The sequence below is a fragment of the Amphiprion ocellaris genome, chromosome 17 (genome assembly GCF_022539595.1).
Source record: "Amphiprion ocellaris isolate individual 3 ecotype Okinawa chromosome 17, ASM2253959v1, whole genome shotgun sequence".
Classification (NCBI taxonomy): Eukaryota; Metazoa; Chordata; class Actinopteri; family Pomacentridae; genus Amphiprion; species Amphiprion ocellaris.
Genome location: NC_072782.1, coordinates 32,960,977 through 32,978,447, shown reverse-complemented (window position 1 = coordinate 32,978,447; position 17,471 = coordinate 32,960,977). Strand labels below are relative to the sequence as shown.

General features: G+C 34.5%; 1 protein-coding gene across 2 annotated transcripts; it reads right to left on the bottom strand.

Annotated features, from left to right (window-relative positions):
* Positions 1-2,127: 2,127 nt before the first annotated feature.
* On the bottom strand, positions 2,128-17,101 carry pbdc1 (polysaccharide biosynthesis domain containing 1). 2 transcript variants are annotated; one of them, XM_055019001.1, is made up of 7 exons: positions 17,009-17,101; positions 15,536-15,601; positions 15,283-15,342; positions 12,099-12,239; positions 11,902-12,013; positions 11,711-11,827; positions 2,128-2,290 (listed from the first exon to the last, which is right to left on the bottom strand). In XM_055019001.1, exons 1-7 carry the CDS (start codon positions 17,033-17,035, stop codon positions 2,145-2,147), a joined length of 669 nt encoding a protein of 222 aa, XP_054874976.1. In that variant the 5' UTR covers positions 17,036-17,101; the 3' UTR covers positions 2,128-2,144. The 2 variants fall into 2 exon arrangements, with proteins under 2 accessions (XP_054874976.1, XP_054874977.1); XM_055019002.1 differs by lacking the exon at positions 2,128-2,290 and adding an exon at positions 2,311-2,462.
* Positions 17,102-17,471: the final 370 nt, after the last annotated feature.

Sequence of the window (17,471 nt, the reverse complement as noted above, 5' to 3'; positions counted from 1 at the left end):
CCCCCCCCCCCTCAGCACGAGTTCTTTCTTGTTCCCCAGTTTCTGGAGTTTCCACCAGGTCGGAGGCAGAACAAGTTGTCATGAAGAGGTGTTGAAGTCGGCCAGGATGGACTGACTTTTTACAGCGACTAGAAGGAAGACGACTAGAAGAGCAGGTCTTTAACCACCATCCATAAAATCCATGGAGTCGCTCCAGAGAAATGAAGGGAGGTCAACTTTTATCAACCTCCATCCAGATGTTCAACTTGATATCTTTACTTGGAGATTTTTAGCACCACAAACCTTTAGTATCACACTTTATCATCATTTATTAGGACTTTAATGGAATCCACCAGCAGATTTAGTTTTTGTTGACAAACTTTATTCTTGTCGTTGTGGGACTGCAGTATTTAAAACTGTTCCTTCTATTTGACCTCATGTTTATTAGTTTTAGTGGAGAAACTTATTTTAATTGTCCATTAGTCTCTTAAAAACCAAATAATAAATTGGATTAGTCAAGAGGTTTAAATTTCTTACTTTGTCATATTTTAAATATGACAAAAAAATCTAAAAATAAAGCGTCTTGAGACAATTTGACCTGTAATTGGCGTTATATAAATAAAATTGAATTAAAATTGTATGTATCTTGTAATGTTGGAGTAATTCAGCCATATATGTTGGAAAACACATTTTCTTTGTCCATTAATCTGTTGATTGTTTTCTCCACTAATTCATTTCTTGTTTTGGTTTATAAAATGTCAAACCCAAATATATTCAGTTTACTGTCATAACAACCAAAAAGATTTACATTCATGATGCAGGAATCAGAGCAGTTTTTCACTTTTTATCTTAGTTTAGTCAGAAAGATAGTTGATAATGTGTGAATTGTTGCAGCTTGTGAGCCGTAGAAGGTTTTGATCTTTGGGGCCAAGTGTCAGAAAACATTTAGGAAACCAACATCAACAAAACACTCAACAAAGATTTGAACATCATTAAAGGGAAATCCAACTTTTGCATGACAATGTCTAATTAAAGGACATTTATTTCCAACGTAAATGTGTGATATTCATCCTCTGGAGCTTTCTCTTCACATCAGTCTTCCACCTGGACTGGTTTGGTCGGAAGCATGTGCAACAAACATTTGAAAAACTGCACTTGAACATCAATGAATGACACTGAAGTTTAATCTCTACATAAATGAGACTGAGTCTGGATGTGCTGCTCTGTCATTAACTCCTAAGTTTCAGGGAAAGTTCAAACAAAAGAGGACAGTTCAGATCAGACTTTAGAATGAGCTTATTTTGAACAAACATCTCAGACTTGCTGAGCTTCAGCACCTCTAGCAAGATATTTTAACAACAAGCAACTCAAGAGATCCAGAAGTTGGCAGAGAGTTAGCTTTAGCTGAGCCAAAGAACATGTGGGACGCTAACCTAGCAAACATTTCAGACTTTTCTCTGTGAATTCTGAGAAATAATTTACTATTTAATGACAGATCTACACATCTTAACTCAGTCTCATTAAAACAGACTCTAATTCAGTGTCATCCATCCATATTAAAGTGCAGTTACCCAAAATGTTTGTTGCATGAGCTCCAACAAAACCTGTCCAGGTAGAAGGCCACTTTGACAAACAGGAAGTGGAAGATTCCAAGCAGATTTATAGAAGGGGGAACCAGACTGTACTAAGTGTGGTCGAGTATAAAGGGGTGTTTTGTGGGTTTTTAAGGCTGATAATGGTTATTATTAGTGAGACATTTGGAGTAGATATTCATTTGCAGTAAATGAAAGTATTTAAAATCTTGGAGTTAAACTTAGAAGAACACAAACTCTAACAGAAAACTTTGTTGATACGTTTTTGTTTTGTTTACAGATGTTAAGTTAAAGGAGTTTTATTCGTGATATATAACCAATCAAATCACTCCAGAAGACAGAGCGACCACAGGTAGATAAAGGTTCATAGCCAAAGTAGCGCCATTTTTAAATGTATTTATTACCGTAAATCAGTAAAAAATAAAATACTGATAATCAGTAAATCAGTCAGCCCACAATTACTACAATTCTACAATGTATGTCTCTTTCCTTTGACTTGTTATTTGTACAATGTCATGTGTACGATGTATATGATGGTGTTTTTTCATACCAAAGGCTATACTATGATGTTTTCTAAGAGACATACCATGCTACTCTGGTTGTTCTGGCTCTGGGCTGCTGCACTCCTCCTCTGTTGTTTTCTGGATTGTACTCAGCTGCATGCCTTCGTCCACCCGGCCTCCGTTGACTCGTCCCGCCTGCCGTCTCTGGAGCTGAAGCTGGATTGGAACAGACCAAAGTAAAGTCCAATCACGATGCCAGCTGCCTCTCAAAAGGCTCCTTCATCTGGCAGGTGGCAGCACTTCTTCTGAGGGGAAGCTGAGCTGGTCCAGCAGAACTTTGGAGATGTGTTCCAGTGGTTGGTGGATGTTTGGGGAGATAGAGAGGGACCTTTGAATTGTTCACAAAGGAAAACAGGGAACCCATTGGTAGCTTTAGTTTAGGGTGCTACTGCGGTGTGTTTTGGGGGTTTTAAGAGGTGAACAGGAAGAGTTTTTTTTCCTATTGATTATCTTTTACTTTGTTCCTGGTTGGAATGCCCATCAATGTCAACATGAAGTTCACTTTTAGTTCTGTTTATTTATTTTTACTTTACTAACACCCATTTGCTTTTAACCCCCTCACATGTTGTGTTGTTGTAAACTTGCTCTTTCAAATAAATACTCATCTAACCTTCTGGAAACCAGCATTTGGACTGTTTTTGTGTTGCTCCTCACCTACTTCAGACAGCTGGGACATAACAACGTTTTGTGGACTAAAGGCTAAACTATGATGTTTTTAGAGCGACATGCTATATTATGTCGAAAAAAAATGCGATTTTTAAACATATTGTAAAAACGTGCCATATGATGAAATAATGTAAAGTAGGCCGTGAAAAAGACTATGGTAAGGTTTTCTTTGAAAAAAAAATGAATTTTGGCGCAAAAAAATGCCATAGTATACTATGTCGAAAAAAAAATGCGATTTTTCAACATGTAAAAACGTGCCATATGATGAAATAATGTAAAGTAGGCCATGAAAAACACTATGGTAAGGTTTTCTTTTAAAAAAAAAAAAAAAATCATCATGAATTTTGGCGCAAAAAACGCCATAGTATACTATGTCGAAAAAAAATGCGATTTTTCAATATGTTGTAAAAACGTGCCATATGATGAAATAATGTAAAGTAGGCCATAAAAAACACTCCAGAAAGGTTTTCTTTGAAAAAAATTTTTGAATTTTGGCGCAAAAAAACGCCATAGTATACTATGTGGAAAAAAAATGCGATTTTTCAACATGTTGTAAAAACGTGCCATATGATGAAATAATGTAAAGTAGACCGTGAAAAACACTATGGTCAGGTTTTCTTTGAAAAAAAAAATCATCATGAATTTTGGCGCAAAAAAAACGCCATAGCATACCATGTCGAAAAAAAAATGCGTTTTGTCAACATGTTGTAAAAATGTGCCATATGATGAAATAATGTAAAGTAGGTTGTGAAAAACACTATGGTAAGGTTTTCTTTGACAAAAAAATCATCATGAATTTTGGCGCAAAAAACGCCATAGTATACTATGTCGAAAAAAAATGTGATTTTTCAAACATGTTGTAAAAACGTGCCATATGATGAAATAATGTAAAGTAGGCCGTGAAAAACACTCCAGAAAGGTTTTCTTTGAAGAAAATCATCATGAATTTTGGCGCAAAAAAATGCCATAGTATATTATGTCGAAAAAAAAATGCGTTTTTTTTCAACATGTTGTAAAAAGGTGCCATATGATGAAATAATGTAAAGGAGGCCATGACAAACACTCCAGAAAGGTTTTCTTTGAAAAAAAAAATCATCATGAATTTTGGCGCAAAAAAACGCCATACTATACTATGTCAAAAAAACTGCGTTTTTTCAACATGTAAAAACGTGCCATATAATGAAATAATGTAACGTAGGCTGTGAAAAACACTCCAGAAAGATTTTCTTTGAAAAAAAATCATCATGAATTTTGGCGCAAAAAAATGCCATAGTATACTATGTCGAAAAAAAAATGCGTTTTTTCAACATGTTGTAAAAACGTTCCATATGATGAAATAATGTAAAGTGGGCCGTGAAAAACACTATGTTAAGGTTTTCATTGAAAAAAAATCACGAATTTTGGTGCAAAAAAACGCCAGAGTATACTATGTCGAAAAAAAATGAGATTTTTCAACATGTAAAAACGTGCCATATGATGAAATAATGTAAAGGAGCCCGTGAAAAACACTCCAGAAAGGTTTTCTTTGAAAAAAAATCATGAATTTTGGCGCAAAAAAACGCCATAGTATACTATGTCAAAAAAAAATGCGTTTTTTCAACATGTTGTAAAAACGTGCCATATGATGAAATAATGTAAAGTAGGCTGTGAAAAACACTATGGTAAGGTTTTCTTTGACAAAAAAATCATCATGAATTTTGGCGCAAAAAATGCCATAGTATACTATGTCGAAAAAAAAATGAGATTTTTCAACATGTTGTAAAAACGTGCCATATGATGAAATAATGTAAAGTAGGCCGTGAAAAACACTCCAGAAAGGTTTTCTTTAAAAAAAAACATCATGAATTTTGGCGCAAAAAAACGCCATAGTATACTATGTCGAAAAAAAAATGCGTTTTTTCAACATGTTGTAAAAACGTTCCATATGAAGAAATAATGTAAAGGAGGCCGCGATAAACACTCCAGAAAGGTTTTCTTTGAAAAAAATCATCATGAATTTTGGCTCAAAAAAATGCCATAGTATACTATGTCGAAAAAAAAAAGCGATTTTTCAAGATGTTGTAAAAACGTGCCATATGATGAAGTAATGTAAAGTAGGCCGTGAAAAACACTCCAGAAAGGTTTTCTTTGAAAAAAATCATCATGAATTTTGGCGCAAAAAAATGCCATAGTATACTATGTCGAAAAAAAAATGCAATTTTTCAACATGTTGTAAAAACGTGCCATATGATGAAATAATGTAAAGTAGGCTGTGAAAAACACTATGGTAAGGTTTTCTTTGACAAAAAAATCATCATGAATTTTGGCGCAAAAAACGCCATAGTATACTATGTGGAAAAAAAATGTGATTTTTCAACATGTTGTAAAAACATTCCATATGATGAAATAATGTAAAGTAGGCCGTGAAAAACACTATGGTAAGGTTTTCATTGAAAAAAAAATCATCATGTATTTTGGCGCAAAAAAACGCCATAGTATACTTTGTCGAAAAAAAAATGTGATTTTTCAACATGTTGTAAAAACATTCCATATGATGAAATAATGTAACGTAGGCCGTGAAAAACACTATGGTAAGGTTTTCTTTGAAAAAAAATCATCGTGAATTTTGGCGCAAAAAAACGCCATAGTATACTATGTCGAAAAAAAAAATGCGTTTGTTCAACATGTAAAAACGTGCCATATGATGAAATAATGTAAAGGAGGCCGTGAAAAACACTCCAGAAAGGTTTTCTTTGAAAAAAAATCATCATGAATTTTGGCGCAAAAAAACGCCACAGTATACTATGTCGGAAAAAAAAATGCGATTTTTCAACATGTTGTAAAAACGTGCCATATGATGAAATAATGTAAAGTAGGCCGTGAAAAACACTATGGTAAGGTTTTCTTTGAAAAAAATCATCATGAATTTTGGCGCAAAAAAATGCCATAGTATACTATGTCGAAAAAAAAATGCGCTTTTTCAACATGTTGTAAAAACGTGCCATATGATGAAGTAATGTAAAGTAGGCCGTGAAAAACACTCCAGAAAGGTTTTCTTTGAAAAAAATCATCATGAATTTTGGCGCAAAAAAATGCCATAGTATACTATGTCGAAAAAAAAAATGCGATTTTTCAACATGTTGTAAAAACGTGCCATATGATGAAATAATGTAAAGTAGGCCGTGAAAAACACTATGGTAAGGTTTTCATTGAAAAAAAAATCATCATGTATTTTGGCGCAAAAAAACGCCATAGTATACTTTGTCGAAAAAAAAATGTGATTTTTCAACATGTTGTAAAAACATTCCATATGATGAAATAATGTAACGTAGGCCGTGAAAAACACTATGGTAAGGTTTTCTTTGAAAAAAAATCATCGTGAATTTTGGCGCAAAAAAACGCCATAGTATACTATGTCGAAAAAAAAATGCGTTTGTTCAACATGTAAAAACGTGCCATATGATGAAATAATGTAAAGGAGGCCGTGAAAAACACTCCAGAAAGGTTTTCTTTGAAAAAAATCATCATGAATTTTGGCGCAAAAAAATGCCATAGTATATTATGTCGAAAAAAAAATGCGTTTTTTTTCAACATGTTGTAAAAAGGTGCCATATGATGAAATAATGTAAAGGAGGCCATGACAAACACTCCAGAAAGGTTTTCTTTGAAAAAAAAAATCATCATGAATTTTGGCGCAAAAAAACGCCATACTATACTATGTCAAAAAAAACTGCGTTTTTTCAACATGTAAAAACGTGCCATATAATGAAATAATGTAACGTAGGCTGTGAAAAACACTCCAGAAAGATTTTCTTTGAAAAAAAATCATCATGAATTTTGGCGCAAAAAAATGCCATAGTATACTATGTCGACAAAAAAATGCGTTTTTTCAACATGTTGTAAAAACGTTCCATATGATGAAATAATGTAAAGTGGGCCGTGAAAAACACTATGGTAAGGTTTTCATTGGAAAAAAAATCACGAATTTTGGTGCAAAAAAACGCCAGAGTATACTATGTCGAAAAAAAATGAGATTTTTCAACATGTTGTAAAAACGTGCCATATGATGAAATAATGTAAAGGAGCCCGTGAAAAACACTCCAGAAAGGTTTTCTTTGAAAAAAAATCATGAATTTTGGCGCAAAAAAACGCCATAGTATACTATGTCAAAAAAAAATGCGTTTTTTCAACATGTAAAAACGTGCCATATGATGAAATAATGTAAAGTAGGCTGTGAAAAACACTATGGTAAGGTTTTCTTTGACAAAAAAATCATGAATTTTGGCGCAAAAAATGCCATAGTATACTATGTCGAAAAAAAAATGAGATTTTTCAACATGTTGTAAAAACGTGCCATATGATGAAATAATGTAAAGTAGGCCGTGAAAAACACTCCAGAAAGGTTTTCTTTAAAAAAAACATCATGAATTTTGGCGCAAAAAAACGCCATAGTATACTATGTCGAAAAAAAAATGCGTTTTTTCAACATGTTGTAAAAACGTTCCATATGATGAAATAATGTAAAGGAGGCCGTGAAAAACACTCCAGAAAGGTTTTCTTTGAAAAAAATCATCATGAATTTTGGCTCAAAAAAATGCCATAGTATACTATGTCGAAAAAAAAAAGCGATTTTTCAAGATGTTGTAAAAACGTGCCATATGATGAAGTAATGTAAAGTAGGCTGTGAAAAACACTCCAGAAAGGTTTTCTTTGAAAAAAATCATCATGAATTTTGGCGCAAAAAAATGCCATAGTATACTATGTCGAAAAAAAAATGCAATTTTTCAACATGTTGTAAAAACGTGCCATATGATGAAATAATGTAAAGTAGGCTGTGAAAAACACTATGGTAAGGTTTTCTTTGACAAAAAAATCATCATGAATTTTGGCGCAAAAAACGCCATAGTATACTATGTCGAAAAAAAATGCGATTTTTCAACATGTTGTAAAAACATTCCATATGATGAAATAATGTAACGTAGGCCGTGAAAAACACTATGGTAAGGTTTTCTTTGAAAAAAAATCATCGTGAATTTTGGCGCAAAAAAACGCCATAGTATACTATGTCGAAAAAAAAAATGCGATTTTTCAACATGTTGTAAAAACGTGCCATATGATGAAATAATGTAAAGTAGGCCGTGAAAAACACTATGGTAAGGTTTTCTTTGAAAAAAATCATCATGAATTTTGGCGCAAAAAAATGCCATAGTATACTATGTCGAAAAAAAAATGCGATTTTTCAGCATGTTGTAAAAACATGCCATATGATGAAATAATGTAAAGGAGGCCGTGAAAAACACTCCAGAAAGGTTTTCTTTGACAAAAAAAATCATCATGAATTTTGGCGCAAAAAACGCCATAGTATACTATGTCGAAAAAAAATGTGATTTTTCAACATGTTTTAAAAACGTTCCATATGATGAAATAATGTAAAGTAGGCCGTGAAAAACACTATGGTAAGGTTTTCATTGAAAAAAAAATCACGAATTTTGGTGCAAAAAAACGCCAGAGTATACTATGTGGAAAAAAAATGCGATTTTTCAACATGTTGTAAAAACGTGCCATATGATGAAATAATGTAAAGTAGGCCGTGAAAAACACTATGGTAAGGTTTTCATTGAAAAAAAAATCATCATGTATTTTGGCGCAAAAAAACGCCAAAGTATACTTTGTCGAAAAAAAAATGTGATTTTTCAACATGTTGTAAAAACATTCCATATGATGAAATAATGTAACGTAGGCCGTGAAAAACACTATGGTAAGGTTTTCTTTGAAAAAAAATCATCGTGAATTTTGGCGCAAAAAAACGCCATAGTATACTATGTCGAAAAAAAAAATGCGTTTGTTCAACATGTAAAAACGTGCCATATGATGAAATAATGTAAAGGAGGCCGTGAAAAACACTCCAGAAAGGTTTTCTTTGAAAAAAAATCATCATGAATTTCGGCGCAAAAAAACGCCACAGTATACTATGTGGAAAAAAAAATGCGATTTTTCAACATGTTGTAAAAACGTGCCATATGATGAAATAATGTAAAGTAGGCCGTGAAAAACACTATGGTAAAGTTTTCTTTGAAAAAAAAATCATCATGAATTTTGGCACAAAAAACGCCATAGTATACTATTTCAAAAAAAAAAAGCGTTTTTTCAACATGTAAAAACGTGCCATATGATGAAATAATGTAAAGTAGGCCGTGAAAAACACTGTGGTAAGGTTTTCTTTGAAAAAAAAATCATCATGAATTTTGGCGCAAAAAACGCCATAGTATACTATGTCGAAAAAAAAATGCGATTTTTCAACGTGTTGTAAAAACGTGCCATATGATGAAATAATGTAAAGTAGGCCATGAAAAACACTATGGTAAGGTTTTCTTTGAAAAAAAAAATCATGAATTTTGGCGCAAAAAAACGCCATAGTATACTATGTCGAAAAAAAATGATTTTTCAACATGTTGTAAAAACGTGCCATATGCTGAACCGTTTTTAGAGGAACATGCTATACGATGACGTTTTTTTGACGAAATGCTATACTATGACGTTTTTAGAGCGACATGCTAAATTATGACGTGTTTAGAGCGACATGCTATACTATGATGTTTTTTTGACGACATGCTATACTATGACGTTTTTAGAGCGACATGCTATACTATGACATTTTTAGAGCGACATGCTATAGTATGACGTTTTTTGGACGATATGCTATAGTATGACATTTTTAGAGCGACATACTATGCAATGATATTTTTATGCTATTAATTATACACATTTACCTGATTAAATATTAAAGTTTACACCAAACAATATTATTTATTGTGCAAACTAAAGTTAAATTTAAAGGTTGAGTTCCTACAATGGAAATTTTTTGAATTGAAGAGCCTAAAATATTAGTCATTACGCAAATTCACATGACTAATTTGAAACCCTGCTCTACAATTTATCGTTTAAAGTTTAAAATTTTTTAATATGTTAAATCCCTGCGACATTAATTGTAGTTATTTGTGTGACTAAATATTAAGACTGAGACCCTGCAGTATTTTAACCCTCCTGTTGCCTTGATTTACGGGCACCAAAAAATAGTGTTTTCTTGTCTGAAAAAAATCCAAAAATTTTGTAAAAACATTCCCCAAATTTCTGAAAATTTGCAAAACCTTCAGGAAGAAAATTCCAATAATTCCTCAATAGTTGCCCTTAACAATTTTATTTTAAAAAAAAAAAAAATCCCCCAAATTTGGCAAGAAAATTCTTGTGAATATTTTCAAAAAATGAGTAAAAATCTTCCAAAAAAATCCTAAAATTATCTAAAGTGATTCCGTATATATCAATAAAACCTCTAATATTTTCTTTAAGAACATTCACATAAAAATTCACTGGATTTTGGTTGCTTTTTATGTGAAAAATCCAGAAAATGTGTCAGAAACATGTTTAACATTTTTTTCCACCAAAAAATGTTCCAAAATTTCCCAAATGTTGAAAATGTGGACATCAGAAGTTTCACTGTGAAAATACATTTTTTCCACATTTTCAAACTTTAAAACGAGTCAATTTGACCCGCAGGACGACACGAGGGTTCAGTGGTTTTAGCTAAGCATTTATTTGTTTCTATTAGCAGTTTATTAGTTTTACCGCTACTTTGTTATTGGTTTTAGCTAACTACTTAGCCGTTACTTACAGCAAACTATTTATATGTTTTAGCTATGTTACTTTCCATTAGTTATTTATTAGTTTAAGCTAACTATTTATCAGTTACTCTCTATTATGTTAGCTGAAACTATTTAATGATTAGCTGAAACTGACACTGAATGCATTACTCTCCACTAGCTATTATTCTTTGTAGCTGTTACTTTGTCAGCTATTTATTAGTTTTTGCGAACCACATATCCATTAACTTCCATTAGCTAATAGTTTTAGCCAACCATTTTATTTATTTAATTGCTGTTCTCCATGAGCTATTTGTTAGTTTTAGCACTGTTACTTTATTGGTTTTAGCTAACCATTTATCCATTACTTACAGCGAGCTTTTTATACGTTTTAGCTACGTTCCTTCCATTTGCTGTTAGTTTTAGCTAATCATTTATTTGTCTCTACTAGCAGATTAGTTTTGGTGCTATTGCTTTCTGTTAATTGATTTTAGTCGCCAACCATATATGCAATACTTACATCAAGCTTTTCATATGTTCTAATGTTTTAGCTACGTTACCTTGCTAGTTTAAGCTATTTCTTAGTTACTCTCCATTATCTGTTAGTTTCAGCTAACCTGTAGTTTTAGCTAACACTTAATCCATTGCTCTGTTAGCTTCTTTTTGTTGTTGTAGCTGTTATTTTCTGTTAGCTATTTATTAGTTTTTACTAACCACTTATCCAATGCTTTCCATTAGCTAATAGTTTGGCCAACCATTTATTTGCTACTCTGTTAGCTATTTGCTAGTTTTAGTGCTGCTGCTTTTTTGGTTTTAACTAAACATTTATCCATTACAGCGAGCTATTTATACATTTTAGCTACGCTCCTTCCATTAGCTGTTAGTTTATAACAGTAACCCTATCCATTACACTCCATTAAATGTTAATTACTGTCAGCGAACCATTAAATATTTTTGACTAACACTTAATCCATTACTCTCCATTAGCTATTTCTTATTATATAAGAAATAAGAATTTCTTATATCTTTTATTAGTTTCCTCATTACAGATGAACAAATGCAACGTCAGAAAACAAAGAAGCGCTGACGATTGGCACAATAAAATTTTACAGTAAAAAAAAAGAAGCAAAGGCGACTTGAAGAGTCCAAACAAAGTTCTGAGCTTCAGGAAAGAACCGACACAAACACCAATGGAAGCTCCAGAACGTATTCTACAGAGTTAAACCCTCAGGAGGCTCTTGTGGTACTGGATGGTTCCTTACTGGTTCTCAGACAGTTCCTCAGCGGTTCTTACTGGTTCTGGCTGGTTTCTGTGGAGACGAGCTCTTGGAACGGTTGGACATGTACACCGTGTTGTTGAGGCCTTCTCTGTTTCTGGCGATCTCGATGGCGAAGAACTGGATTCTGGTGGCTGAAGACAGAAGCCGTTGATGACATTTGGTTCTTGTTCTCTAAAAACAAGGAAACAACTGAAAAGAAACTCACCAAAGACGGTGTTGTCCTCCACGTAGTCCTTCTCACAGTCCAGACGCAGCAGAGTGCCGAAGTTAAAGTCCTCCACCAGGCCTTCGAACTGGTTGCAGAACAGACGCCACCTCTGACAACAAACAGGAGATGTTCACAAACGTGGACCGTAAACCGGGTTCTGTTCTGCTCTGGATCTGGTTCTGGATCTAACCAACCTCTTTGGCGTTGCTGGACTTAAGCTGGTCGTGCGTCAGAACCTTCAGGTCCAGATCTTTGAAAGACTCTCTGAAGGTCGAGTAGATTTTGTCATCGAGTTTTGTCAGTTTCAGGAACTTTGGGTCGACAGAGGAGATGAGCTGAAACAGAACCGGGTCGGGTTTAAACGATTCAACCAATCAGAACGCAGGAAATCCAGATCATTAATCAACGGTTTTAGAAACGTCTTCAGGAGCTTCAAGATTTTTAGTTTACACTGAAATCCGAGAAAATCTCAACTGATCTGGAAAAGAAAATAGGAAATATTGAGTTGAATTTATTAACTTCAATCAAAAATACAAGAGAAAACGTCTCTACTTTCACTAATTAATAAAAGTCCAGACATTCTGATGAAAATAATTTAGATTTTTTTGTCATAATTTGGTTAAAAAACAAACTGAATCAGTTGTGACTAGGGTTGTCAAGGTTAACTGGTTTTACAATAACCACGATTATAAATAGATATTCATCACATTTTTCACAACCACGATTATCCGTAGAAAAGCCTCGCGAGAGGTGCAATGCAAGAAGCGTGAGCTGCGCTGAGTGGAGAGTGGAGAGAGAGTGGCTCCTTGGCCTGTGCGCGCGCTCCTGTCTAATCGGCATCACTGCGCGCGCGCGCGCGCGCGCGCGCGCACGCACGCACACACACACACACACACACACACACACACACACACACACACACACACACACACACACACACACACACAGAGAGAGAGAGAATTATATGATCAGTTATGACAGATTCTTTACTCGAAGTGTCCCTAATATTGTGGCCGCTGTGCGCAATGAGGTTGCCAAGATGGGACTGTCCGCCGCACGCGCGGTAACTGTCGGTTCCGAAGTCAGCGGTCCGGCGGCCGGGCCGCCCCGAGGACCCCCCGTGGACCCCCCGTGCCCCGAGTTTCCTCCCGGAGCCAAAACAACCGGCGGGTCGGGAGCTCCGGTTACCTCCTGCGCTCCCGTTCCCCGCCCGTCACAGCCGGGCTGCTTTCCTGCGTCCGCAGGCGAGGGGAAGGCGGCTGGCCGCGGCGGGTGGGGAATGGGAGCGCAGGAGGGAACCGGAGCTCCCGACCCGCCGGTTGTTTTGGCTCCGGAAGCCCGTGCCCTCCTCCGAAGATGCTGTCGGCCCGGTCCCCTCAGCAGGGAGTGTGGTCCGGGAAGCCCCGCTGCCCGCTGACAGTGGTAGTGGAGGAGACAGTAACCTCCAGGACAGGGAGGCTGTCTGTCTGCCTGGACCTCCTGTCAGACTCTAGAGTTTTCCCTGGGAAATGATCCGGGTGTTTGGATTAATTGTTGTAAAATTAGTGGTGAATTGTTTATATAAACGTTTTAGTAAAAATAAATAAGACTCCCATTTATCCTTTTTTCTGTAGTTATATTGTCTAAAATTGTGGAGGATTATTTAAAGCTTAAAATGAAGTGTTTTTAGAATCTTTAAATGTATTCTTTTTATGTCTTTTTGTTTTGTTTGATTTACAAAGTAAACACTACGTTATCAACCATACATTAAATTGCAACATTCCATAATACATAAAAGTCTCAAAGAGGCACTTCACTAGATATTACTAGAATTTACTCACTAACTTTTGTTTTAATGATGGCAGCTAAAGAAGCCTTTAAGTTCCTCAAGTTAATGACTGTTTTGTAATGCAATTTGCACTTTTATTTACTACAAAGACGTGTTGGAACAATTTATTTTATAAGAACAGTAAATGTTTAAAAGTTTAATTATTATTAAAGAGTTTATTTAAATACAAACACTGGGTTTTTTTCTTTCATAATGTCGATAATCATGAATAATCGTAAAATCGCAATATTTCCTTCCACAATAATCGTGGCTCAAAAAATTGAAATCGTGACAACCCTAGTTGTGACGCTTTTTTAATTTCTTGTCTCCTAATTTTGACTTTTTATACAAAAATTCTCATCTCGAGATTTTGACATTTGATCTCATAATTTTATTTTTCCTTCATAGTTTGGACTTTATCTCAAAATCATAATTTTTATTTTTAAATGTATGAATTCTGATCTGTTCATTCAGTTTTATTTATATAAAATCCCAATTTTAACTTTTAAAATTTTCTCCCAGAATATTTTGCAGTTTTTCTTTTTTATCTGAAAATCTAATTTTAAACCAACCTCATGATTTTACTGTCTAAATCATAATTGTGTGTCCTGTGTCCTTTCTCCGAGTGTCCCTGGTCCCAGAGCTGGATGCTTCAGATGTGTGGTTGTTCTCCCACCAACTGTAACCCTCTACCTCCATCCCTCTATCTCTACCTCTCTACCTCTTCTGTCCCTCTCAACCCACCCAGCCAGCAGCAGATGGTTCCCCCACATTAGAGCAGGGTTCTGCTCGAGGTTTTTTTCCCTGTTAAAAGGATGTTTTCCTGCCACTGTCTCCTTAGGGCTGCTCTGGGGGTTCAGGCATATGGGTTCTGTAAAGCGTCTTGAGACAATTTGACTGTAATTGGTGCTATATAAATAAAATTGAATTGAATTGAAATTGTTCATTTATATCATTTTTTTGACATTTGATCTAATATTAATACTAGTCTAAGTCAAAATATAAATAATTAATATATATATTAAAATAATAATAAAATATTGTCACTTATTCAGAAGTATTCAGACTTTCTGATCATTTAGATTTTTTGTCCGATTTTATTTAAATGAGTTTAACTGATGCAGAATAAAGGCTTCATTGAGAGTAAAACAATAAGCAGTTAACTTCTATTTATATCTGATTAATGGTCCATATTCAGCTGAAATTAATGTTTAAACCTTAAATTCTTAAATTATTATCTGCAGTTAATGAAGCTGAATTTCTAGCAGAGCTGACATAATTCATCAATTAGATGAAACTCTTCAATTAATCTCCAATTATCCTGATAATCAATAATCAGTTTGAGTCATTCTTTAATAAAAACTCTCTAAATTCTGATTTCAGCTCCTAAATGTGAAAATTTAATTCATATTCATAGATTTTCTGGTTTCTTTCCTCCTGTATGACAGAAATTGAAGATTTTTGGTTAAACTCTGATTTTAGACCCAACAGCTGATTGATTGATTGATTGATTGATAGATTAATGCAGAAACTGATCAGTATTGGAGATGATCAATATCTGATAGACTCACGTTGAAGTAAACCTCAGCGTGGTTGTATGCCTTCATCGCCCACATCACCTCCAGCCGCGGCTGAAACACAAAAACAACAAACTGAATCTAACAATCAGAATAAAACCTTTAAATGTTGATTATAAATCTGAATTTTCAGCTGGTGATAAATGTTAAACTAATATTTACTGATAAATACTACAGACATGTTTTTATTAATATTCTAGTTCTTACTAATATTTATTTAGTTGTGTAGAAATGAACTAAGACTTACATCATTTCCGTACGCTTCAGCAGGAAGAGAGAGAGCGTTAGCAGCCGCCGCTGCTCCGTCAACGCCCTGACAACCAAATATACAACCATTAAATAACAATATATTCCAATATATACTAATACACATCAAAAAATACTAGTACATACTAATAGACAACCCTAAAATAGTCATATATACTAATATACAACCATTAAACACTAATACACACTATAGTATATACTAATATACACTAATATATACTCATATACAACCATAAAATACTAGTACACACTAATATACTCTAATATATACTAAAAGACACCCATTAAACTTTTTTCTGTCATTATATGTATATGAGGAAAGAAAACCCCCAAACTGTGATTAATGGTTTCCATGGAAACAAGATGCTGTCAGTTTTTTTTTAGTTTTTGCCTTAAAATTTGTATTTTAATTCTTTCTAAAATATTTTCTTGACTTTCACACACTCTGTATTTTATCTTTAATTCGACATTTTAACGTTTTATTTCACTATTTTTTTGTCTCGGTTTTTACTTTCTCTAAAATCTACATTTTTATTTTTGTGACTATTTTGTCTCATGATTGTTTTTGAAATATCAGAAATTTCACTTTATCTCAAAATTTGTTTTTTCTCTCACAAATCTCACTTTTTAATCTCAGAAATCTACATTTTTACTTTATTTTAGTGAAATAAATCAGGAGAGTTGAGGAACCTGATGTTTAATAATCACTCAGTACAGTGATGGAAATCTGATCAATAATTTGTTTATTTCAGGTTTCTGCTGTTTGTTTATTTCAGGTTTCTTCTGTTTGTTTGTTTGTTTATTCATTTCTTCTGACATCAGGAAGCTTCACCTCTTCCGGCCAGAAACACATTTACTGATGAAATCTGTCTTTTAGCCCTTTGATGCGTAGACCACATGAGGAGATACACATTTTCCATTGGATTTGGGTCACTTTTGACCCAGTTTATGCATCAAAGGGTTAAGGTTCTATTTTTAATTTAAGGAACTAAATCAAACGTTTCTGAGACTCTGGATCTGTTTTTTCTGAGCAGATTTGTGTCTGTCAGCGTGTAAATAGAAGAAACTCAACATGTGACTGAATCCATCCGCAGCACTGAGCTAAAGGAGCTAACAGCGGCTAACAGCAGCTAACAGCAGCTAACAGCTACACCCAGATACATTAGATTCTCTAAACTGACGGTTTATTCGTCCTCTGATCTTCTCTGAACTCCTGAGACGCGGTCTAAAGACACAAACAGCTGATTTGTGTGTTAAACTGTTTCCGGTTCTACACGTGTTTTCCTCTAGGCTAGCATTAGCATTGTCTGCTAACCGCGGCGCTGCTTCATTAAATCGTTTATTTTTCGGCTTCCTTCGTGTCTCGGGTTGACTTTAGCCTCTGGAGCGGCTTTCAGGTTGAAGTCAGACCCACGGTGAGTGAAAATAAAGCGGTTTGTAGTTTAATTCCTACCAGAGCAGCCAGAGCCTCTTCAGCCATTTTACCTCCAACAAAGATCGTCTATATAGAGAGGTATCACTACAGCGGTGTGCGCATGCGTGTTGTAGTCCTATCTGGTTCCCTGCGACAGAAATAATCAAATGAAGACTTTACAGATAATGTGGCCAAGCTAACGAGGAGCTAACGGAGTAAATAATAGTATTTAAAACTTCATTCGTCTTAAAAGTTGAGAAATCAGAATAAATAAATGATCATAATTAACATTTAGGAGTATATTTTCCAGGAGACACACTGTAGATGAACTAAAACTGATGTTAGCTCGGTTTAAAATGAGCTCAGAGTTTCAACAGCAGCAGAACGTTAAATGTTCTATCAGCAGTGATGTGGTTTTAACAAAATATTTTACCGTGGAGTGAAGCATCTACATTTTTAGATCTCTGTGCTCAACTTTGACTCCACGTGACGTTATGAATTT